Source organism: Chlorocebus sabaeus, chromosome 21, assembly GCF_047675955.1.
Source record: "Chlorocebus sabaeus isolate Y175 chromosome 21, mChlSab1.0.hap1, whole genome shotgun sequence".
Taxonomy (NCBI): Eukaryota; Metazoa; Chordata; class Mammalia; order Primates; family Cercopithecidae; genus Chlorocebus; species Chlorocebus sabaeus.
In genome coordinates, this window is record NC_132924.1 from 122455032 (window position 1) to 122478898 (window position 23867).

The 23867-nt window shown below is 45.0% G+C and overlaps 1 protein-coding gene across 4 annotated transcripts in view; it reads right to left on the reverse strand.

The window, feature by feature from the left end:
- Positions 1-23867, reverse strand: part of ZNF777 (zinc finger protein 777) — a 29886-nt gene continuing 6019 nt past the window's right edge. For all 4 annotated transcript variants that reach the window (XM_007983365.3, XM_007983364.3, XM_007983367.3 and 1 more), the window contains exons 3-6: positions 23082-23208; positions 19894-20007; positions 5216-5467; positions 1-1566 (exon numbers count right to left, since the gene is read on the reverse strand). In XM_007983365.3, coding sequence (XP_007981556.1) covers positions 410-1566; positions 5216-5467; positions 19894-20007; positions 23082-23208 — 1650 coding nt within the window. In that variant the 3' untranslated portion in view covers positions 1-409. The remainder of the gene's footprint in view (positions 1567-5215; positions 5468-19893; positions 20008-23081; positions 23209-23867) is intronic.

The following is a 23867-nucleotide window of genomic DNA, read 5'->3' on the forward strand; positions in this document are numbered from 1 at the left end:
TCTTTTAAAAATTACTCTATTATTATCAAATAGAACCACAGTATCCAAAAGGTAATTATAAAGTTCTATCCCCAACTAGACGGGCCCTACACCGCCCCTCTGAGTGGCCGGCGGCCAAATCACGCCCCCCGTGCTGATTGGTTTCATCCATTTTATTGTCAAGGAAATTAACAGCCCGAAAGGGTTCCCCAGGTCCGCGCCCTCCCCCCTGGGGCCCCGGGGAAACGCGGCAGCAAGGGACCTGGTCTCACTGCCCCCATGTCCTTGGGAGGAGGGACGAAAGGAGAGGGGAGCTCACGGCAAAGGGGCTGGGGGGCGCCCCGCCCCTGCCCGCTGGGCTCGGGCCTGGCGGTGTCCGAGGGGGGCTCGGCCAGCGCACCTGGCCGGGCAGCGGTGGCGGGGCGCGCGCTCACTCGCCCGTGTGGGTCCGCAGGTGGTACTTGAGCGACTGCTTGTAGCGGAAGCACTTGGCGCAGTGCGTGCAGGGGTAGGGCCGCTCGCCCGTGTGCGCACGCTGGTGCTCCAGCAGATGGTGCTTCTGCGTGAAGCGCTTGCCGCACTCGGCGCAGTGGTAGGGCCGCTCGCCTGTGTGGATGCGCCGGTGCTCCAGGAGGTGGTGCTTGCGGATGAAGCTCTTGCCGCATTCGGGGCAGGCATGCGGCCGCTCACGCGAGTGCACACGGCAGTGGTTGGTGAGCTTGGACTTCTCGCTGAAGCTCTTCTCGCACTCGGGGCACTTGAAGGGCCGCTCGCCCGTGTGAGTCCGCTGGTGGCGCAGCAGGTGCGAAGGGCGGCTGAAGCTCTTGCCGCACAGGCTGCAGATGAAGGAGACCTCATGCTTGCCCGCGTGCACGCGCTGGTGGATCACCAGGCTGATGTGCAGGCGGAAGCTCTTCTTGCACTCGGGGCACGTGTAGGGCCGCTCGCCCGTGTGCGTGATCTGGTGTTTGGTCAGGCTGGACTTGTGGCTGAAGCTGCTGTCGCACTCGGGGCACTTGTAGGGCTTGGGGCCACTGCCGCCGCTGCCCGAGCTGGGTGACTTGGGGCGTGGCTTGAGCGCGTGCTTGGGGTTGAACGTGGGCCCGCGTTCCGGTGAGACGCAGCCTCCGCGTACGCGGTGGATGCGCTGGTGCAGCGTGAGCTGTTGCTTGTGCCGGAAGCTGATCTCGCACTCGGCGCACTCGTAGGGCCCCTCCTTGATGTGGTTGCGCTGGTGGATGATGAGGTTGATCTTCAGGCGGAAGCTCTTGCCGCACTCCATGCAGGTGAAGGGCCGCTCGCCGCGCCGGTTCCGCTGCTGCTGGCTCGAGGCCCCGCGGTTCTCACTCAGGTGCCGCTCACCGTGCATGGAGGGCGCCAGCCTTTTCACTGCAGGGTTTCCTAGCTGCAGAGGCGGGGGGCTGTCCTCGCCCTCGGGGGACATCTCCCCGGGCAGCGGGGTCTGGTACATACTGGCCTCGTATCTCCCAGACAGCTGCCCAAGGGATTGCAAGTGCTGCGGCAGCTCATCCTCCTCCTCCTCTTCTTCCTCCTCATCTTGTTCCTCTGTCTTGATCACGATCCCTTCTGCTCCAGGGACAGAGAGAAAGTCGTTAGCTGTTGCCTGGCGCCCCTAGCCTACCTGGATGGAGGTACAGCATTGCTTTACCCTCACCAAAACATTGCATTATTGGCCCAAATTCCTTCTTTTGGGAAAATTCTCCTCTCTGCGGCCCCTGGTCCGCTCCCCTCCCCCAACGAGGTGGACGCGTAACCCAGGCTGCCCTTGCTGTTTGGTTCAGGAATGAGACCAGACTTAAAAGGGGCTAAAAAGAGTTCTTGGATTTTATACGGAGGACCGCACGGGAAATCGCTTCCTGTTGGTTATGATGCGAAACTGCTGGTAGAGCCGGACCCAGCAGGAAAGAAGGAAACCAGTACATAGAGCCGATGTGGGAACACCTGGATCCAGCCAGGCCTAATGCTGGAATACTCACGATTCTCTAATTGTATGAGTGATACACACCCCTTTTTTCATTAGGCTACTTAAAGGTTGGGTTTCTACCAGCTGTACCAAAGGATCTCCACTCCTCTAAGGTTCTCAGTCTTTGCCCCTCTGAGGACATATCTGTCTGAACTCTGCTCAGACCAGCCCACTTCTTTCCTAATCCACTGGGAGATTTCTCCTCTTGGTGCCTTTCCTCACCTTCCTCCCAAATTTCCCTCTCCTCTCCACGTCTGCCTTGATGATCAAAACCTACAGCACTCCACCCCTCCTTGAATCCCACAGTACTCACTGGTGCCCTCCCTAGGAATCAGGAACCCAGACTTCTGCAGCCTCTCATGGGTGGAAGATGCACCGGCACAGTCAGACTCCACCACCCTTGAATCTGGATCAGCTGCAGGCAGTGTACGCTCCACCCAGGGATGCCCCCTCGACTCTCTAGCCTGGTCCTTTATGATAATGTAAGTTTCAGAGAAAAGAAGTGGCTCCCGACTCCTGTTTGAGTTTTCTCAAGTGGCTTGTACTTATTTGGCACTAACTGGTGAGCTCTATTTTTAGTCACCAGCTTTGTGTGACATGAGAAAGTCACTTCTCTGAACCCATCTGTGACAGAAGACACAAAAAGTCTGTGTGTGCAGAATAATTAAAAACAAACCAACAAGACCTTTTCAGAGCACTCATACCTGTCTTCTTTTCATGAGCACAGTATCTTATGATAGGGCAAGTCAAGCAAGAATTCTCCCCATTTTACAGATGGGTCATCCAAGCTCAGAGATACCAAGTGATGTTTCCAAATAGAAAATGAAGTCCTAGGCCTTTCCGGAGCTTGCAGGTTCGGACCCATCTGGTCTACCTCCTCAAGTAACAGGGACTGAAGCTAGCAATGTTTGTGACCCAGCCAACGTCTTGTAAAGTTGTTAGTGACTCCCTGGCTTCCTTAGCACTTCCTTGTCCTCTACAGCCAGTGAACTACAGTGGTAAAATTAGGACACAGGTGTGCTGAGTCAAGGCTGCCTCAGTAGTGTTAGGATTCTCAGCAAGAAGTGACCCAGAACATCCTTGGAGCACGATGCCTAAAAGATCAAGAGCAGGCAGCTGCAGAGTGTGGTAACTAGTTGCCCTGGTGTTTATCCCGAAAATACTGAGTATCTCTGAAAGGCAAAGGGGAAAATAGATCCTGAGAAGGGCTAAACTCTCCTTGAGGATCAAAGGTGCTTATTTCTTTTTATCTTTTTTTTTTTTTTTTAATTTATTTTTGAGTCTGGCTCTGTCGCTCAGGCTGGAGTGCAGTGGCATGATCTTGGCTCACTGCAACCTCTGCCTCCTGGGTTCAAGTCATTCTCGTGCCTCAGCCTCCCAAGTAGCTGGGATTACAGGCACCCGCTACCATGCCCAGCTAATTTTTGTATTTTTAGTAGAGATGGGGTTTCACTATATTGGACAGGCCAGTCTCAAATTCCTGACCTCAAATGATCCACCTGCCACAGCCTCCCAAAGTGCTGGGATTATAGGCAGGAGCCACCACGCCTGGCCAAAGGTGCTTTTTTCTTAATGGAATGATAAACACCAAACTTTTGGCCCTAAAACTCAAGACTCACAATTCCACAAACTACTGTTTAGTAGTTTTCTAAAGTTCTACTACAATTAATGGGGACTGCTCAAAAGGCAACTGAATTTATACAATGATGGTCCCAATTTAGCATATACGCAGAATCCACCTTATGTCTTTTCACTATCCTTTTATGAAAGACAACATGGTATGTCAAAAACACTTCTGAAATACCATGGAGTTACTTAAAAATCAGGTGGCAGATCCATATATGTACATATTTTTGAGACAGTGTCTTGCTCTGTCACCCAGGCTGGAGTGCAGCGATACAATCATGGCTCACTGCAGCTTCAGCCTGTCAGCTTCAACCAGTCCTCCCACCTCAGCCTCCCAAGGAGCTGGGACTGCAGGCATGCGCCACCATTCCCGGCTAAGTTTTAAATTTTTTGTAGAGATGGGGTCTCCCTATGTTGCCTGAGCTGGCCATGAACTCCTGGGCTCAAGTAATCCTCCTGCCTTTGCTTCCCAAAGTGCTGGGATTACAGGTGTGAGTCACTGCTCTGGGCCTAGATCCATATCTTTTGACCAAGAGGGATGGTCATTAATAAAATACCATGGGGTATTTTATTAACTGCAAAAAGGCAAATTATAGAGGAATTATCTACAGATAAGTTTTAAGCAGTTTACATCAATATAATACTTTTAAAACCAGAAATGGATGTGGATATATTTCTAAATATAAAAGTGTTACACAAACATGTAATGGTGAATGACTTACACATAAACAAAACATCCAGACAAAAACAAAAGTCCAAGTGAGTTCTACCAATTTTTCAAGGAACACACTCAATTCCTATTTTTTTTTCAGAATACAGAACAAGAGCAAAAGCTGCCCAGTTCATCTGATACATCCAGTATAATACTGTTTCCAAAATTAAATGAGAATAATTCAAGAAAACATTCATTTCATTTATGAATACAGTTGTCTAACTTGAGTAAAATATTTATTACCTAAGTCCAATAGTGAATTCAAAAAATACATCATGATGATCAAGTAGGGCTTTTCCCGGGCCTGCCAGGATGGCTCAGCATCAGAAAATCCATCACAAAAGATGTCCTGGGATCAGGCCACCATGAGCCCCAGTGCCTTACTGTTCTTGAACTCAGAAGGAGCAAGAGTGAGCAGCATGGTGATAAAGTTTTATAATTAAACAAAAATGAAGACTAGGTTCGAACACAGAATGGCAGTGCTATCATTATTTGAAAACCATGCTCTCCAGGGCTGAAATCTTCAAGGTAGTTGAGGCTTCTAGGGTGATATGAGATGATCAAGGACACACTGGGAGAGTTCTGGCTTTGCCACTCTCTGTGTGGCCTTGTCAAATCTATTTAACCTCTGCCTGTAAAATGAGGGGTGGGATAGGTGAGATCTGAGATCCCTTTCATTCTTGCCCGAACCAGTCTTTAGAGGTAACCACTTCTTTCCTGGGTTGGAGATGGGTTCTTACAAGTCCTGCGTCACGAAGCCTATACCCGAGGCTGTGCTTGGTAATTCTTTCCCACCTGTTGCCCCATCAGTGTCCAGCTACCTCTCTGAAGGAACCACAGCTGTCCCAGGGGGCAGCGGCCCTCTGGAAGGCCTCATGGCAACACTTCCCTGGCCCTCCCCGCCCAGCACTCACCCGTGCAGTTCCTCTGCTGCACCAGCATCTGCTTCAGTTCACTGAACTCGCTGGAGCCTTCCGTGGACTCCTCCAGCGTGTTCTCTGGCTCCTGCATGTCCAGGTCTGGCTGTTCCCCACAGGGGTCACCCAGCTCTGAGTCCTGAAAGCCGTGCTCTTCCACCTGTCCCATCAGGGGCTCAGGTGTCTCCAAACTTTCTGAGCCCTCGTCGTTGGTCTGTACCTCGATCTTAATCACGATCCCATCATGTGCTGAGAGAGGGTGGGCAGGGGTGAGAAGAAAAGAACCCAGAACGTTCATGCCAACTGCCCAGGTTTCTGCAGCCCTACAATTTACATCTCAATAAGTCTTATCTTAGAGACCCTGAAGAAATGTAATATTGAGTTGGAAATGAGTAGACACAGAATTTTCTGGACACCTTGTAGCTTTGAATACCAATACAAACTGTAGTCAAGTTAAAATAGATGCAAAGTTTGTTTGCCATGAGCAACATAATTAAAAAAAAATTCAGCATTGTCAGGGTTTATTTTATTATTAGTCTTATTTTTTCAATAGACAAAGGTCTCACTCTATCACCCAGGCTCGAGTGCAGTGGCACGATCATAGCTCACTGCAGCCTTGAACTCCTGGGCTTAAGTGATCCTCCCAAAGTGCTGGGATGACAGGAATGAATAAGCCACTGTGCCCAGCCAGGGTTTATTTTAAAGAGATGCCCATTCCTTTTCTCAGTCAGACCAGCCAACTGGTACAGTTAACACAGTTTCTCTCTCATCTGCTCACTCACAATCAGGTTGATGAAGAAAAGGCCATCTCCTGACCACTCCCACCCCTCGGCCCCATACCCTGAGGTGTCCAAGAAACAGACTCACATTCCCAAGCATGTATGCATGTACACCAGGGGCATTTGAGTTTGTTTTTAGTTAAATAGCATCCTATTACACACTGCCCTGAAATTTATGTTTTTAAACTTGCCTATAGGTCTGTAGACTAATTTCAAATGTACCATTACATACATAGGTGTCATTTTACATAAATGGGATTATAACACATTTTTGGGTTTTAGTGCAGTATCTTTTTCTGTCTAATTTGCCTTCCCCTTCCCTCACTTCCCATTTCACCGTTATGACTTCCCAGGTAACTCCTATAATTTACCAGGACTTTTCTTTGTGCTTATGAATAAGCCACATACACATTTATTTATTTATTTTTCTGTCACTATTGGCCTCCTCTGTGTTCCTCTACTCAAATATCTTGTAGAAATCCCTTCAATTTCTTTCTTTCTTTTTTTTTTAGATGGAGTCTCACTCTGTCGCCTAGGCTGGAGTACGATGGTGCAGTCTCGACTCACTACAAGCTGCGCCTCCCTGCTTCAAGCGATTCTCCTGCCTCAGCCTCCCGAGTAGCTGGGATCACAGGCACCTGCCACCACGCCCGGCTAATTTTTTGCATTTTTAGTAGAGACGGGGTGTCACCATGTTGGTCAGGCTGGTCTAGAACCCCTGACCTCATGATCAGCCTGCCTCGGCCTCCCAAAGTGCTGGGATTACAGGCGTAAGTCTCCTCATCTTTTTTTTTTTTTTTTTTTTTTTTTTTTTTTTGAGACAGAGTCTCCCTCTGTTGCCCAGGCTAAAGTGCAGTGGCATGATCTCAGCTCACTGTCACCTCTACCTCCCAGGTTCAAGTGATTCTTGTGCCTCAGCCTCCCAGGTAGCTGGGATTGCAGGCATGCACCACCACACCCAGCTACTTTTTTGTATTTTTATTAGTGATGGGGTTTTACTATGTTAGCCAGGGTGGTCTTGAACTTGTGGCCTCAAGTGATCTGCCCACCTCAGCCTCCCAGAGTGCTGGAATTACAGGCATGAGCCACCACACCTGGCCTCAAACCAATTTCTACAGTGCTAATACATTGTTAAAAATGCTGTATATATTCCATGGTCAGGATAATACCGTAGCTTATTCATTCTTTCCCTAATAGAAGAACATTGGCTTTTTTTCCCAGACTTCTGCTATGGTTAAGTTTACTGCAGTAACAATAGAATATGTCATGTACAAACATATTCATTCATTCCTTGAATGTTTACTAGCAGATATCTACTAAGCACCAACTACATGTCATGTGGTCTAACGGCTTTTGATATATCAGTGAAAAAAACATGGACCTTACATAAGGTGGTAGACACAATAAATAAATTACATTGGATGTTAGAAGGTGACAAGTGCTGTGAGAAAAAGAGAAAAGAAACCAGGAGATAAATGAGGAGATAAGTGCTGTGAGAAAAATAGAAAAGAAACCAGGAGATAAATCCTGCCCTCCTGAGGCTCCTCCTGCTCCTCTGCCAAATCCATTCATTCCCTTACTAAGAAATCAGACAAAGTCATCAGGCTGAAAATGGGTGCTAGATGACCTAAGCTGGATTCCTTCGGATGAGTGGCACTCCTTTAATGCCTCTCTGATTCACCAACTCAACTGGTTTGGAAGTGGATGGAATATAAAGCAGCTCTAATGTTCTCATTTACCCCGATTCCCTCAGAACTGTGGGACTCTCCCACTCTCTCCAAAGATGTCTGTGTCCTATTCTCTATGAAAAGGAAAAGAAAAACTCATCCATACCTCCATCCCCTACTTCCTGCACTGGCTCAGAGTCACCATCTTTACCTCCCTTTTCTCTCCAATCTCAGGGAAAGTAATGTCTCTCTTCCCTCCTATCACTGAAATCCTCTGCCTGTTTCCTTAGCCCTGCCCATTTCTTTCTCCCTGGAGTTTTGCTCCATTAGTTGTGTGCCTTTTCTCCTCTGTCTTCAATCCTTGTCTCTGCGCTAAATCGTTATGATCCCTCCACAAACATGACCATGACTCCAGCATCAGGAAAACTTCTTCCCTGACTTCACAAACTACTTAAAATATTTTGCTTGCTTACACCTTAAAATAATTTTTAAAACTATGTACTCCTTTGCATCTTTTTGAATAAATATATAAAATGCATCAGTAACTGCAAAAGATGTAATTTCTGGAGTATTGTAAATATTGATACTTTGAAATAAACTCTTCCATCACCCTTTAACATCGCCAATGGAATCTAAGAACCCCAGCAATTTTAAACCCACCATTATTCACTTAAAAACACATGAACAAATTCTTCTTTGATAGCTGGAATTTTTATACCATTCCTTTTCACCTTGAACTTCTATTTCTATTCCCACTTTGCCCACAGAATTTTATCCTAATAGAACATATTTGTATGCTTAGAAGCCTTTTACTGATCACTTCATCTACCACTCTGCCACAAAAATGTGTATGTAAATTGAAGGTTTAATTTTGCTTTCATTTCTAATAACCACAGGTCTCTAAGTGTTCATTTTTTTCCTGGCTGAAGTTATCCTTAGTAATTATCACTATAGAATGATAAATAATTATCCAAGATAGAAAATAAAGAAACTTTGGGAAATGTACCTTATAAAGATGAATAGAATTTTTTTCCAATTAGTTTACTTATCTGGAAATCAATATTCTTATTGTAGAATGTACAGTTCAGAATCAATTTGTCTGTTTCATTTTTATAAATGAAACCTCATTTACATTGGGAAACCTCATTTACACAAATATGTAGATGGGCTGGAAGCAGCTTTGCTGTGGAACTGTCACTCAATTCTGAACTTCTGAATTATATGCCACAAAGATCCCATGGTCAACATTATCATCAAAAACTGTTTCTAGGGCCGGGCGCGGTGGCTCACGCCTGTAATCCCAGCACTTTGGGAGGCCGAGACAGGCGGATCACGAGGTCAGGAGATCGAGACCATCCTGGTGAACACTGTGAAACCCCATCTCTACTAAAAATACAAAAAAACTAGCCAGGCGTGGTGGCGGGCACCTGTAGTCCCAGCTACTCGGGAGGCTGAGGCAGGAGAATGGCATGAACCTAGGAGGCGGAGCTTGCAGTGAGCCGACATGGCGCCACTGCACTCCAGCCTGGGCAACACAGCGAGACTCCATTTCAAAAAACAAAACAAAACAAAACAACTGTTTCTAATGACCTATCAGTTCACAACATGATTAGTTTCTCTTTCAATTTTGTTAAAGGTAAAATATTGCAAACAACCTAAGCTGCAAGAGAACTTGCCATCCAGGCCCCAGAGTGACGTGCTGCAGGACATGTATCCCAAAATTCTGAATATTCTCTCTGTTTGGTGACCTGAGGGCTTTATGCCTCTGAGAAATGCTTTATAGTAAGACGGAGATGGGCAGGAAGTGCCTGTTTTGTTTTGTTTTGTTTTTTAAGACATGAGTCCTTGCTCTGTTGCCTAGGCTGGAGTGCAGTGGTGAGATCATGGCTCACCGCAGCCTCAACCTCCTGGCTTAAACCACCTGCCACCTCAGCCTCTAGAGTAGCTGGGACTACAGGCATGTGCTACCATACCCAGCTAATTTTTAAAGTTTCTGTAGAGATGAGATCTCCCTATGTTGCCCAGGTTGGTCTCAAACACCTGGACTCAAGTGATCCTCCCACCTCAGCCTCCCACAGTGCTAGGATTTCAGGCATGAGCCACCATGCCTGGCAGCCTGTTTTTTTTTTTTTAAATAATGGGAGAGTAGATGAGAAGCCACATTTCAGGGACCACATGCATTGTGTGCTGTTGGCTGATCAGCTGGACAAGAAGAGATGGATTAACGACTGGAAATTGTGCCCTCAAAGACATCTGTATTATCTCTCTCCTGGGGAGTACCCTTATCCCCTCAAGAGCATGGGTACCTCAGCTTGAAGACTAGTGCCTTCAACACCTGGCCCTACTTCAAGACCCAACTTGAGTGTCCACCATTCCATCAAGCCTCTTCAGTGCTCTCAGCTGGACACAGCTGTGCTCCTCCCTGAGCTCCAGGCATTCGCCTGCTCCTCTTTGTGGCACGTACTCTTTCTCCCTCAAAACAGGCAGTATGTACACACTTTGACCCTCCCCTCCACTTGCTAGATAGCAGGGAATGCCAGTGTTTCCCACCAAAAACGTCTGCCCACCCCAAACAACTTTTCAAAGAGTATTGACAACCAAGCTGCATTTATTTATAAGCAGGAATTTGTTCTCCCATTTAAAAAATTAATTGAAGACACATACATTGTGGGAATATAGTTTATGAAAAAGGTAACATTTCAATCCAGTGGGGAAAAGTTTAAAAGGAATGGAGACAACTGGCTTCCTGACTAGAAAGGGAAAAAAGCTACTTCACGTATTTCACACCGAACTCCTGATGAACAAAAATATTTATGTATAAATAAGAAATTCACACCTAAGTTTTACAACTTTAAGCTGAGGAACAGGCCATTTGTAACCCTATGGGACTTCAGATATTCCTTCTGGAGGACGTTTGGTAATTCGTGCCAAGCATATTAAACATGCCCAACTCCTATCAACTATAATTTTGCTATAAATTGTTTTGAAAGGATTCTTGTAGCTTGCTGTTGCCATCATTTGGCTATAAGAAACTTATTTAATCTGTGATTGGTTTTTAATAATTCGTGTTCATAAGAACTCCTGTGAAGTGGGGAAAATTCCATAAATTGTTTTCAAATGTATTAAACATTTGCGAAGACTGAATTTACTAGTTATTGAAACTGATATAATGCCATATTTTTAGACATTTAGTTAAAATAAGCATTTAATTACTTAGACTTAGCAATTTTCTTTCTGTTTGCTAGGGCAAAAAAAAAAGTTTATTCTGTGTTTCAAAAATTTTTATAGCTTTTTTTGAGATGCTCACAGACCTAAGATCTGTGATCATAGTATTTACTAAATAAAATAGCTTGAGTAAATATTTCTGTATTTGATATGAAACCCAGATTGGGAGGCTGAGGCGGGAGGATCACCTGACGTCAGGAGTTCGAGACCAGCCTGGCCAACATGGTGAAACCTCGTCTCTACTAAAAAATACAAAAATGAGCTGGGCGTGGTGGCAGGGGCCGGTGATCCCAGCTACTCGGGAGGCTGAGGCAGGAGAATCGCTTGAACCCGGGAGGTGGAGGTTGCAGTGAGCCGAGATTGCGCCACCGCACTCCAGAGTGAGACTCTGTTTCAAAAAAAAAAAAAAGACTGATAAATTTGAATACATAAAAGTTAAAAACTGCTATCACACACACACACACACACACACACACACACACAAAATATAAAAGTAAACCACAGGCCAGGCGTGGTGGCTCATGCCTGTAATCGTAGCACTTTGGGAGGCCAAGGTAGGCAGATCACTGGAGGTCAGGAGTTTGAAACCAGCCTGGCCAAAATGATGAAACTCCGTCTCTGCTAAAAATACAAAAAAATTAGCTGTGCATGGTTGTGGGCGCCTGTAACCCCAGATACTCGGGAGGCTGGGGTAGGAGAATAGCCTGAACCCGGAAGGTGGAGGTTGCAGTGAGCTGAGATAGCGCCACTGTATTCCAGCCTGGGCAACAGAGTGAGACTCTGTCTCAAAAAAAAAAAAAAAAAAGTAAACCACAAACTGGGGAAAGTATTCACGTACATACTGTTAGGCAAGGGCTAATATCCTTAATATTTTAAAAGCTTTTTACAAATCAATAAAAAGATGAATAATCCAAAAGAGTAACAAAAAAGATTATTCACAGAGTAGTAAGAGATACTAGTAATCAATAAAGATATGAAAATATGCTCAACATCACCCTTATAGAAAGTATGTTTCATCCACATATTGTGTTTTTTCTACTTACTACTTTGTCAAATGAGAAAAAGATAAATAATACCTGTTACTGGTAAGAGTGTATAGAAACAAACATTCTCATGCTTAGATGGATGAAGGCATATAAATTGGCACGAGTGATTTGAAGGGATTTGCCAGGATCTATTAAATTTTTAAGTGGGTGTATCCTTTGACCCAGAAAATCCATTTCTAAATAAATTCCTGACAAGTGCATGAAGATCTATTTATAATAATCTTTACTGAAGCACTGAAACTTGTGAACAACCTAAATGCACATTAATGGGACAGTATTTAAACAAATTATGAAATCAATACACAGAATACTACTGTCGGCTATGAAAAAGAATATGACAAATTTATATATTGTGACACGTGAAAATGTCAATGATATACCATTGAAAAAAGAAACTCGCCAATACTTCTATATTGTCTGACTTTTTTACAATGATAATGTGTATATGTATTACCTACATAAGGCTATGTGTATGTAATCACATGCACATAAAATTGGAATGAATAAACTGCTGACTCTTGAGAGAATATTATGGGGGACTTTCACTCTCTCTGTACTTTTTCTTTGTGAAATTAAAAACCAGTATTGCCACATTAACTCTCTCTACCAGCTCAAAGCAAATAAATATTGGTTGACACTGACTTTCCAATCTTCTCATGGCTATACTTTGTTAGGTTTTTTTTAATTAAAAAAATTTTTTTAAAGTTATACATGCACATAGGCTAGTTGAACATAGTTGAACAGTTCTTCGAAACTTTTTTTTTTTGAGATGGGGCTGCAACTTCCACCTCTTGGGTTCAAGTGATTCTCCTGCCTTAGCCTCCTGAGTAGCTGGGATTACAGGCACGGGCCACCATGCCCAGCTATTTTTTTTTTTTTTTTTTTTTTTTTGCCCTTTTAGTAGAGATGGGGTTTTACCATGTTGGCTAGGCTAGTCTCGAACTCCTGACCTCAAGTGATCTACCTGCCTCAGCCTCCCAAACTGTTGGAATTAGAGGTGTGAGACACCACACCCGGCCCAGAACTTATTTTTTAAAAAGTTCTTTTCCACTCATCTGCCCCCATTTCCTGCTCCCCGAGGCAATCACTTCAATGATTCCAGCTGATTCTTTGGTCATTTACCTCCATAACTCTAAGTAACACACTTATATTGCTACTCCTTGAGTTTTCAATTTTAAGCATCGTCCATTGACTTCCAAGGGATGAAGGTCTCCTCTGAACTGATCCTGCCAATACAGTTTTGTTGTAATTTTAGTTGGATCAATACTGGATGTTTACCTCGCTAGATTATATCAATGTTATTTATAACTAAACTCTGTAGTATACAGTGAGTGCTTCCAATGCCTGTAAACCTTCTTGCCTTCCCTAGATCTGATACTTTTTTCTTTTGCCCAGCTTACGACTAATTATCATGAACTCAGCCCCAAACTCCCCCAACCTTACCTTGCTGTGTAACTCTCCTCTCCAAACATTCAAATATATTGGGTATTTATCCATTTCATCTACTTGAAGACAAATTTCTGGGACCTGGGGGTGTGCCCCACTCAACCGGCTGCCTCTAGGTGCACAGCTGGCCTCTCTCGGAGTGCCCCTGGAGTGCCTCCACCTCTCTCTCAAGTTGGCGTTTGTAATGCCTCCTTCTTGGTTTACTTCCTCATTTTGGCAAAGCACCTCCCCCAGCTTGATAAAGGATTTGTGGAGACTTGAACATCTCAAAATGTCTCAGTTTCACTCATATTTTATCGAAAGAGTTTGGCTAGATATTGAATTATAAGTTGGAAAACATTTTCCTTTGGAGTTTGAAAGGCATTGCTCTACTGTCTTCTAGATCCCAATGTGGTTACAAATGTCTGAGGCCATTCTAATTCCTGCTTCTTCGCATGACTCTGTTTCTCTTCTCTGGAAGCTCGTAGGATTTCCTTTGTTCTCAGTTGCTCTGAAAGTCCATGCTGAAAGTGTAGGTCTATTTTCTTCCAGTGCTCTGCGCAGCTGGCTCTTTCAATCTAGAAAATTATGGCTTTAATTGGTGGGAATTTTTCTTGAATCATTTTGTTGATAATTCCCACCTGTTTTTGCTAACTCTTTTTTTCTGGATATTCCTATTATCTGGATGTTGGATTTCCATCCTTCAGTTTTCTTATTCTTTCCCTATTTCCTTCCATCCTTTATTTTTATTATTTCCCTATTTTCTTATCTTTTAGCTTTATTTTCTGGGATGTGTGCTTATCCTCCAACACTGCTCCTGAGTCTCTAACTTGTACTATTACGTTTTTAATTTCCAAGAGTTCCTTTCTCTTCTTTTTTTAAAAAACAAGCATTACACTTTTGTGTCATGAATGCATTCACTTATTTTATCTAAGGATTTTATATGTAAGTATTCATATATACGTTTTTTTCCTCTCTGCATGGTGTCTGTTCCTCTAAATATATTTTTTCTGATGTCTTTACTTATTCGTCTCTGTACACCACAGACTTTTTCCAAATGTCTTCTGGTTCTTGGTTGTCCACGGAGACTTAAAAGAGGACACTCAAGAGAATAAAGAGCTGAATGCATTTGGGTGGGGCTTGCTAACTATGTGTGCATCTCTGTTTGGCCCATAGGGAGCTTTGGCCAAGTCATTTTACTCAGAAACCTCTTGGCCTGGTCCCAAAAGTCTCCAGATAAGGCTCTTCCAATATCCTGCCCGATGGGTTTAATTCTGGGTGTTGGCAACATTTTGGGAGTCGAGTTAGGGAAGAAGGCTGGAGATCTCAATATCTGCACGTCAAGTCTCCTTCCCATTTTCGATATGGTGCCCCACCCTCAACTGTGCCTGGTGCCCATGTCCAGAGAGCCTCCTTTGCACCCTCTCCAGAGAATAAGCCTGTCACATAACAGGGCTAGGGAGAAGCAGATGCCTGTAGTAGGGACTGAGGGAGGCAATGGGAGCTGAGGGGAGTGTTAAGTGGTCTCTTTAAAAGATGTTCAGCCAGCTGTCTGTGTTTAGCCTCACTTCATTCCTATTTCCAGGAATCCCTAGAGTCTCTGGTACTATTAACTCTTGAGCCCCAAGCAGGTGTGGGGGTGCAAATTGAGTTTCTTCTCAGTTTTCCCCAGTACCAATTTCAGATTCAGCTTACCACATCTATCCACCTGCTTCAGGGCTGAAAAACTTCATTGCTGTATCTCTTTTCTTTTTAAAAGTTCCTTCACTCTTGTTTTAGAAGGATTTGGGAGGCCGGGCACAGTGGTCTCTAATCCCGGCACCTTGGGAGGCCGAGGTGGGCAGATTACCTGAGGTCGGGAGTTCGAGACCAGCCTGACCAACATGGATAAACCCCATCTCTACTAAAATACAAAATTAGCCAGGCGTGGTGGTGCATGCCTTAAATCCCAGCTACTGGGGAGGCTGAGGTGGGAGAATCACTTGAACCCTGGAGGTGGAGGTTGCAGATCACGCCATTGCACTCCGGCCTGGGCAACAAGAGCAAAACTCCGTCTCAAAAAAAAAAAAAAAAAAAAAAAAAAGAAGGATTTGGGGAGGTAGGAATAAATACATGTTCAATTTGCCCTGTTGAACTCAATCTTTCATTGTATACTGTTTTAAAAAATATATTTTTACTGAATAAGAAGTAATATATGCTTACATCAGAACATTTTACAAAACATAGAGAAATACGGCTTTGGTATGTTTCCATCCAGTTTTTTTAAACCTACTTTTGCTTACATCACCGACCTATCAACTGGATCATTCTCATCAACATTTCAAACAGGCTTTAGCAATCCCCATCTTAGGCAAACAAGAATCCCCCCAACTGTCCCATATTTCCACTCCCCCACAGCTACACTTGTTGAACTGACTGTCAGCACGTGCCATCTCTACTTCCCTGCCTCCCACCCGTTCCTCACCCACTGACTATCAGGCTGCCACCTCCACTAAGCTACCAACGTTAGTCTTCCTAAGGTCACTGATGATTTTTAGCTTGCAATCCAATGGACACTTTTTAGTCTTCCTATTCCTAAACCACACAGCAGAATACAACACTGTTGGGCATACTCTCTCCTTCTGGAAACATTCTTCTCTAGAAATACCCAACAGGGCACTATCCTAATTTTCCTGCTACCTTTCTGGCCACTCTTTCTGTTTCCTTTGATTCCTCTGGCTCCTCCTTCTTTTTCCAAATCCTACAACAGTGGTTTTCAACCCTGGCTGCACATAAAATCACCTTGGAAGCTAAAAAATACTAACACCTGGGTCCCATCGTGAACAACATATTCCAAATTCCCGAATCTGCCCCAAAACCCAGGGTTCTGCAGGGCATGGCTTGTGTTCTCCTCTCTTCCCCCTCTACAGACTGAGCAACCCAATGTATCTATGCTGCCGACACCAAATGTCCAAATGTGCCAAGGCCAGATGTCTCCAGCTCAGACCTCTGCTCTGAACTCCAGACTCCTTTATTCAGCTGCCTTCTCAACACCTGCTCTTTGATGTCTCACAGGGATCTCAAACCTAATGTGTTCAAAACGGAATTCTCAAGTGTTTCTCCAAATCTGAACCTTACATTACCCTCCCTCTATTCTTACTTAAGCCAGAGGCCTAGGAGCCATCCTTAGCACCTCCCCACCCCTCCTATTCAACACCCACCAATCCCTAAGTCCTTCCTAGTCCACTGCCAAAGTATGTCTTGACAACAGCCACTTCTCTCTCAGGGTGGTGCCAAGGTTTCCTACCTGGAAGACAGAAAGAATCTCCAAGTGGTCTCCTAGCTTCCAGACCATCCTCCCTTCAGTTAGTCCTCCACGGAGCAACCAGAACCCTACTTGGCCTTCAGGTTTCCACTAGAAATTCCATGTCCTCAAAGAGGCCTTTCTGACTTCCCAAACTCAAGGGCACCTTTCCTGTTGTGGGCCTCGCAGTCCTGGATGCTCTGCGTCCGTCACAGCTGGTGCCTGTGCTTTCATCTATCGGGGGTGTTTTGGTTGTTAATGTCAGTCTCTCCACAGGAGTTAAGTCTGAGGGCAAGGGCCTCAGAGTTAAAGTAGTTCTTGACACAGTACCTGCTACCAAAGAGATCTGATGAACTAAATAAACATACGAATGAAACTTATGGTTTCAAAACTCTTCATAAATGTGATTTTAGTGTGTAATAGTCTATTATACTGTGATTTGTATTTGTACATCTTAATCTATATTTTGGATTCTTTTTCATGCTAGACTCTCAGGAAGTAAATTATTAGGTCAAATGTAAGAACATCTAAAATATTTAAAATATACTTAATAATAAGTCAGGCGCAGTGGTTCGTTCCTGTAATCCCAGCACTTTGAGAGGCTGAGGCAGGTGGATCACTTGAGGTTAGGAGTTCAAGACCAGCCTGACCAACATGGTGAAATCTTGTCTCTACTAAAAAAAAGTACAAAAATTAGTTGGGCGTGGTGGTGCACACCTGTAATCCCAGCTACTTAGGAGGCTGAGGCAAGAGAATTGCTTGAACCAGGAGGTGGAGGTTGCAGTGAGCAGAGATCACGCCACTGCACTCCAGCCTGGGCAACAAAGTGAAGCTCCATCTCAAAAACAAAACTATATATATATACACACACACACACACACATATATAGTAAAAAAATATGTATATATTTTTAAGACTAGAAAGCATCAAATTGCTTTCTCGAGGGACTGAAATGATGAACCCTCCGAGTAGCAATGTCTGAGCACACAGATTTCAGCCATGCCTTCTGGTTCGCCTTACTCTTTGCTAATTTGCTAGGTGAAGATGGTGCCTGGCTTCTCCGGCCTCCAAGGCCACCTTTCCAGGGCTGTGAATGAATGGGAGCCCCTGTTCTGAGTATCTGGAGGGTTGACATCTGAATCATCTTTGGATCTCTTTGCCCTTGGGAACCCAACCATTAAATGGTAGTTTATTTGCTGAATTTACTTAGCCAATTCATAAAATTGTCATGTTTGGTATATTTGGAATTATGAGAAGTCTCAATTTTCTAGACTTTTCCCCCTTGGTCTCATACTTTTGGTCTGGCCCATGGCTGGATTTGCTGCCATTCTGCAAAGGGAGAAGGTGCTTGGATGGACAGGTTACCACTGGAGTGCAGGGGCTCTGATACCTGCAGTTTTGCAGAACCAGCCTGCAACGGCAAGGCTGGGGCCTTTGGTTTAGCACAGAGGTGCGAGTGCAGCTCACACGGTGGAGCAGCACTGCCTATGTCCTCCCCTGTCCTCCCACTGCAGACTCCCAGGGGCTGGAGATGGTGACTGGAACAAATGACACATTTCAGCCACACAAGGAGGCCTCTGTGCAGCTGTCTATTCCAGCAGAAGCTCCTGTGGAAGTGCATGTGCCAGAACAAACCCAGCCCAGGGCCGAATGGATTGGAGTTATTTTGCTTTTCAATTCTGGCCCCATTCTGTGAGAGGCCCATCTGTGATGAGGCTGTGAAAAGCAGACAAAGAAAGAGGATCCATGCTCTTGCATCCAGCTCTTCCAAGAAAATTCTATGAGAGCAGCACCTGAACCGCAAGTCCCTGCTGGGACAGCAGACTGTATTTTAGGATTTTTACCACAAATCATCTCTCCTGACTTCTCATTCTCTGCCTCCCAACCCTTCTTTCTCATTTCTTCTACCTAGAATCTCTCTATTCCTACTTGACCTTTGTTTTTGGATGTGGCCACTCAAACCTTTACGGTACTGACTGATTTTCCTCAACCAAAAGTTCACCCTGCCATGTGCCACACTGTCACCAACACCTCATCCTCATCGACTTTTAAATTCCTCTTTTCTGTCTGCCAGAATGAACTCAGGGTTAGCCCCTCCCCTCGAGTTAAATTTTAGGCAAATTCATAGAAAGTGATGCTGCTGGATTTCTCTGGGACATGCCAGCACTTGTATTTTTACAGGGTTCTGTCTCTCCCAGAAGTCACCTTCCCACTCAGCACACGGGGCTGACATTACTCCATGTTCCTAGAACATCTGCTTGGAGCCAGCTGATAGGTTCCCAAATCAATGACATTAGTTCCTAACAAGACCTGGCTGTTGGCCCCAAACAGAGTTCTCCAGGTGGATCACCCTCTCTCAGCAGACATGACTGCCAGTAACACTCAGCTATGTTCACACGCCACACCTGCCCACAAAGGACAAGGATCAGCTTCCGCTGACGACCGTCGAGGTAAGTGATGCAAGTCCAAGGGCAGTTCCCAAACAGGGGCTTCAAAGAGCAACCACGCACCACAAGAGCTCCTGCAGCGTGAGTGTGTGAGCCGCTGACCCGGCCGCCGTGAATGGGGTGACCCCAGGCACACCAACAGCGGCTGGTCTACTGAGCCACTGCTATGTGCCAATCACTGTGCCAGGCCCCACGGTTAGATATTAGTGCCAGTTCTATTTTATAGATGAGACTCTAAAAAGATCTAGTAACTGAAATCCCACCACCAGTAAGCAGAAAAACTGTACTCAGATACAGACAGCCTCACACCAGAGAGTGCACATGAGCCACACAGCCTCTGGTCAGTCTCACCGGGCACATATCTGCTGACTACTCCACCTACATGCTGTCCTACTGAAGCTGTGCATGTAGGATGTTCCCGGTAAAGTCCATGCCTGCCCCTTATCCCTCCACTAACCACCTGCAGGACTCAAGGATGTGGTCCTTTTCTCGGAAGTTCCAGGAATTTTAAGCACTAATGACTGCTTGACAAGTGACTGCCTTTCTTTGAGTTTCTTGCTTTATTTCCTACAGAGAGTGAGGTGACACTTGGTCATGTCAAAAAATTCACGGCATTCCCATTAATCAACAAGTTAGGCTACTGGTGATCATGGCGCTCCAAAGGAGGTCCTGGCACCTGTGGGCCTCCTTCCTCCTAACATATCCCAGCAGGGCCTACCTTGGATTGTGCTGCCTCATGCTGGGGCTTCCTGAGTACTGAAAGATCTAGAATGCAGAGCTGTGGATCACCCTTAGCCACTCACCAGCACTGGGATCTGTCGGCGTCTCACCCTCCTCAGAGTCTTCCTGCTCCGGCATGGTGGGCCGCTCCCCGCGTTCCATCTGTGACATGAGGTCTGGTTTGGAAATTGCATAGTCTGGACAGAAGAAAGGGAAAAAATATGCTCTGGGATGAGGTTGCACTGGATATTGTTGTACCTTCTGTGGGCACGTGATTCCAGGAGCAGCTCCTTGACTGAAGACCATAATGGAAAACCACCAAGCCTCCCTACCTTTTCCCAAGACGGGTGTGTGTGTGTGTGTGTCTGTGTGTGTGTGTGTGTGTCTGTGTGTGTGTGTAGATCTGGAGACCATAACGGAAAACCACCAAGCCTCCCTACCTTTTCCCAAGAGGGGTGTGTGTGTGTGTGTGTGTGTGTGTGTGTGTGTGTGTGTAGATCATGTTGCTCAGAGGTGGTCAAAACCTGCCCAGGTTTTCATTACAAAGGCAGAAGATATTTGAAATTTTGTAAGGTAAAAAACTAATCCTGGCCAGGTGCAGTGGCTCACACCTGTAATCCCAGCACATTGGGAAGCTGAGGCAGGTGGATCACCTGAGGCCAGGAGTTTGGGACCAGCCTGGCCAACCTGGTGAAACCCCGTCTCTACTAAAATTACAAAAAATTAGCCAGGCGTGGTAGCGGACCCCTATAATCCCAGCTACTCGGGAGGCTGAGGCAGGAGAATCACTTGAACCTGAGAGGAAGAGGTTGCAGTGAGCCGAGATCTCACCACTGCACTCCAGCCTGGGCAACAACAGTGAAACTCCGTCTCAAAAAAGGAAAAAAAGCAAAAAACTAATCCTGATAAAAATCTAAAAGCCATAAAATAAAATATCAAAAGATTTTCTTACATAAAATGAGTTCACAGTTCTTTGGAAATAAAGTTAAAAGATGAAGAAACTTAGAGGAAATGTTATACATATATATACATGTTTGCTATATGGCAAAGGGTTAATATCCATAGTTATACATAAAGAACTTCTATAACTAGTAAAATTGCAAAGTTATAAATAGGTAAATCGTAGAAGAAATATGAATGGCCAATAAATATATAAAAAGATGCACAAGTTCACTAATCATCAAAGAATATATATTTAAATAAATGAAGTAGGCCAGGCACTTGGCTCACGCCTGTAATCCCAGCACTTTGGGAGGCCGAGGCAGGCAGATCATGAGGTCAGGAGATCGAGACCATCCTGACTAACATGGTGAAACCCCATGTCTACTAAAAATACAAAAAAAAAAATTAGCCGGGTGCAGTGGTAGGCACGTGTAGTCCCAGCTATTCGGGAGGCTGAGGCAGGAGAATGGCATGAACCTAGGAGGCAGAGCTTGCAGTGAGCTGAGATCGCGCCACTGCACTCCAGCCTGGGCGACAGAGCAAGACTCTGTCTCAAAAAATAATAATTAAATAAAAAATAAAATAAATGAGGTAGCATTTTTTACCTATAAAAAAGACTAACATTTAAAATAGAAGAACATCAGCTCAGGCTGGGGTATGAAGTGGTACTTTCACATACCCTTGCAGAAATATCAGCTGGCTCAGCCTTCTGGAGGGCACCAGGCAGTAGCCATAAAACTGTAAATGTGCATCCTGTTTACCTGGCAATCCCACTTCTCAGTATCTGTCCTACTGAAACACACAGAAGTGTACAAATACACAGAGATGTTTATCATAACACTTTGTAACAGTGAGAAAAACAGAATCAACCTACTGTTCAGCAACAGCAGAAAGGTCAAAAGCCCTAATGGTTCACATGGAACACTGCACTGTCTTTCCAAGGAGGCCTAGGTATGCCGACATGGAACACTCTCTATGCCCCTACATTAGGTAATATAAGCAAATGGGCCCCTCTGTGCAAATCCCAAACCGCATGTGCATCAGTGCATGTATCATGCTTATATCTGCACATGCAAAAAAAGATGAGAGAGATCACAGGTCAAGGTGTTCATGGTGGTTACCTCCGGGGAGTGGTACTGGTGAATGGGTAGTAGTTGCTCTTAATTATATAAATCATTTAAATTGCTGAATTTTCACAATTAAAAAACACAATTAAAAGAATTTTAAAAGGAAGGGAATGTATCCTATGGAAAGGTATGTATAAAATTGTCAGTTCTAGTTGGAATTAAAGTTTCTATGTGACAACACATTTAAATGTTTAAGATAACATTTTTGTATATATCCAAAAAGTTCTCTATATTGGAGAAACAGATACACATATATAAAAGTAAAGTACATTTTTCCTTTTTTTTTTTTTTTGAAACGGAGTCTCGCTCTGTCGCCCAGGCTGGAGTGCAGTGGCGCGATCTCGGCTCACTGCAAGCTCCGCCTCCCAGGTTCACGCCATTCTCCTGCCTCAGCCTCCCTAGTAGCTGGGACTACAGGTGCCCACCACCACGCCCAGCTAATTTTTTTTTTTTTTTTTTTTTTTTTTAGTAGAGACGGGGTTTCACCGTGTTAGCCAGGATGGTCTCAATCTGACCTTTTGATCCGCCTGCCTCGGCCTCCCTAAGTGCTGGGATTACAGGTATGAGCCACCGCACCCGGCCACGTAGAGTCACAGGTTTTCATCCTTAAATATTCTTAATGAAAATCACAAGAATCTACAGACTTTGGGGTAAGACAGATCTCCGTGAAACAAGCATTTAACCTCCCTTATCATAGCCTCAGTGTTCAGGCACCTGAATCATCAAACAGGAGTGTGAACACCAGTCTTAGCCTCCCCAACATCTTGGCTGTGTGGGTCCAAGAAGGTGATTCTTGTACAGCACCTCAAACGTGGCTGGTACACAGTAGGCACTCAGCATACTTTTCTTTCATTCTTTTTTCCTTCCTTAATAATAGTTTGCTGGACAAACTAATTTATTAAAAAAGGGGTCCACGGGGAAAAATATGACAGAGAGACCACTGATGTCGAGATCTTTCTCTTCCTCCTTGCCCCAGCAGCTTCTCTGAGAGTGGGGTCTCAATTTACAAGCCATTCTGGCCTGGGCCGCGCTGATATGTGTGGGTATATGAGGGCATTTGCTTCAATTTGTTGTGATCTGTAAAACTCTGTTCTCCTTGCTTGTGACTATTGGCTCTGCTGAGGTTCAGAACTCCCTAAGGTTATGAATGCACCTTGAGCTGGTGTCCAGGCAGCCCCCAGCGAGTGAAGACTTCTCCTTACCCATGGAAACCAGGGACTCATAGTTGCCCCTCATCACGTTCTTGTAGAGCTCCTTCTGCCACTCGGACAGGTTTCCCCACTCCTGCTCCGAGAAGTGGACAGCGACATCATCAAATGTGACAGGGACCTGAAACCACACAGCAAACTCTGCTCAGACCCGCTGGAAGGCAGTGACAGGCCCACAGCTGGCCAATCCCAAGGCCCAAACTCCTGGCTCTGGGCCTTCATCTACAACTTTTCTAGAAGTCTGGCCACTGTCCTGGCCCCAGAGAGTGCGGGGCCTGTCTTGTTGGATCCTTTTCCTGCCCTTCAGGATATAATTCTTGCAGCTCTAAAGCACGGTCTGCGGACCAGCAGCAATGGTGCTACCAGGAAACTTGCTAGAAATTCGAACTCTCAGACCCCACCTTAGACCTACTAAATAGCTTCTGCATTCAGTAAGATCCTGGGGAGATCCATGCGCCCAGTAAAATTTGAGACATGCCAGGCTAGAGAACAGAATCTGTTTTCTCCCTACATATGGCTGTGAAAGGGGGCAGCAGCACTGAAGAAGAGAAAGCAAGCCAGTCCACACTCAAGCTCTTTCAGAACCTTCTGGAAAATAATATGGAAATCTAACTTCTCCAGCTTTTGAAAGGAAACCTCTTGAAATCAGTTTTCCTGGCACCAAGATGGCTTATAAGTGAACTGATAAAAAATGTGGAGTAGGACAAATCCTTGTGATGTTTAACCCAAGCTCCGTCCTCTGCTGCAATTGTAAAGCGAACGCACCCTCAGTGACTGATG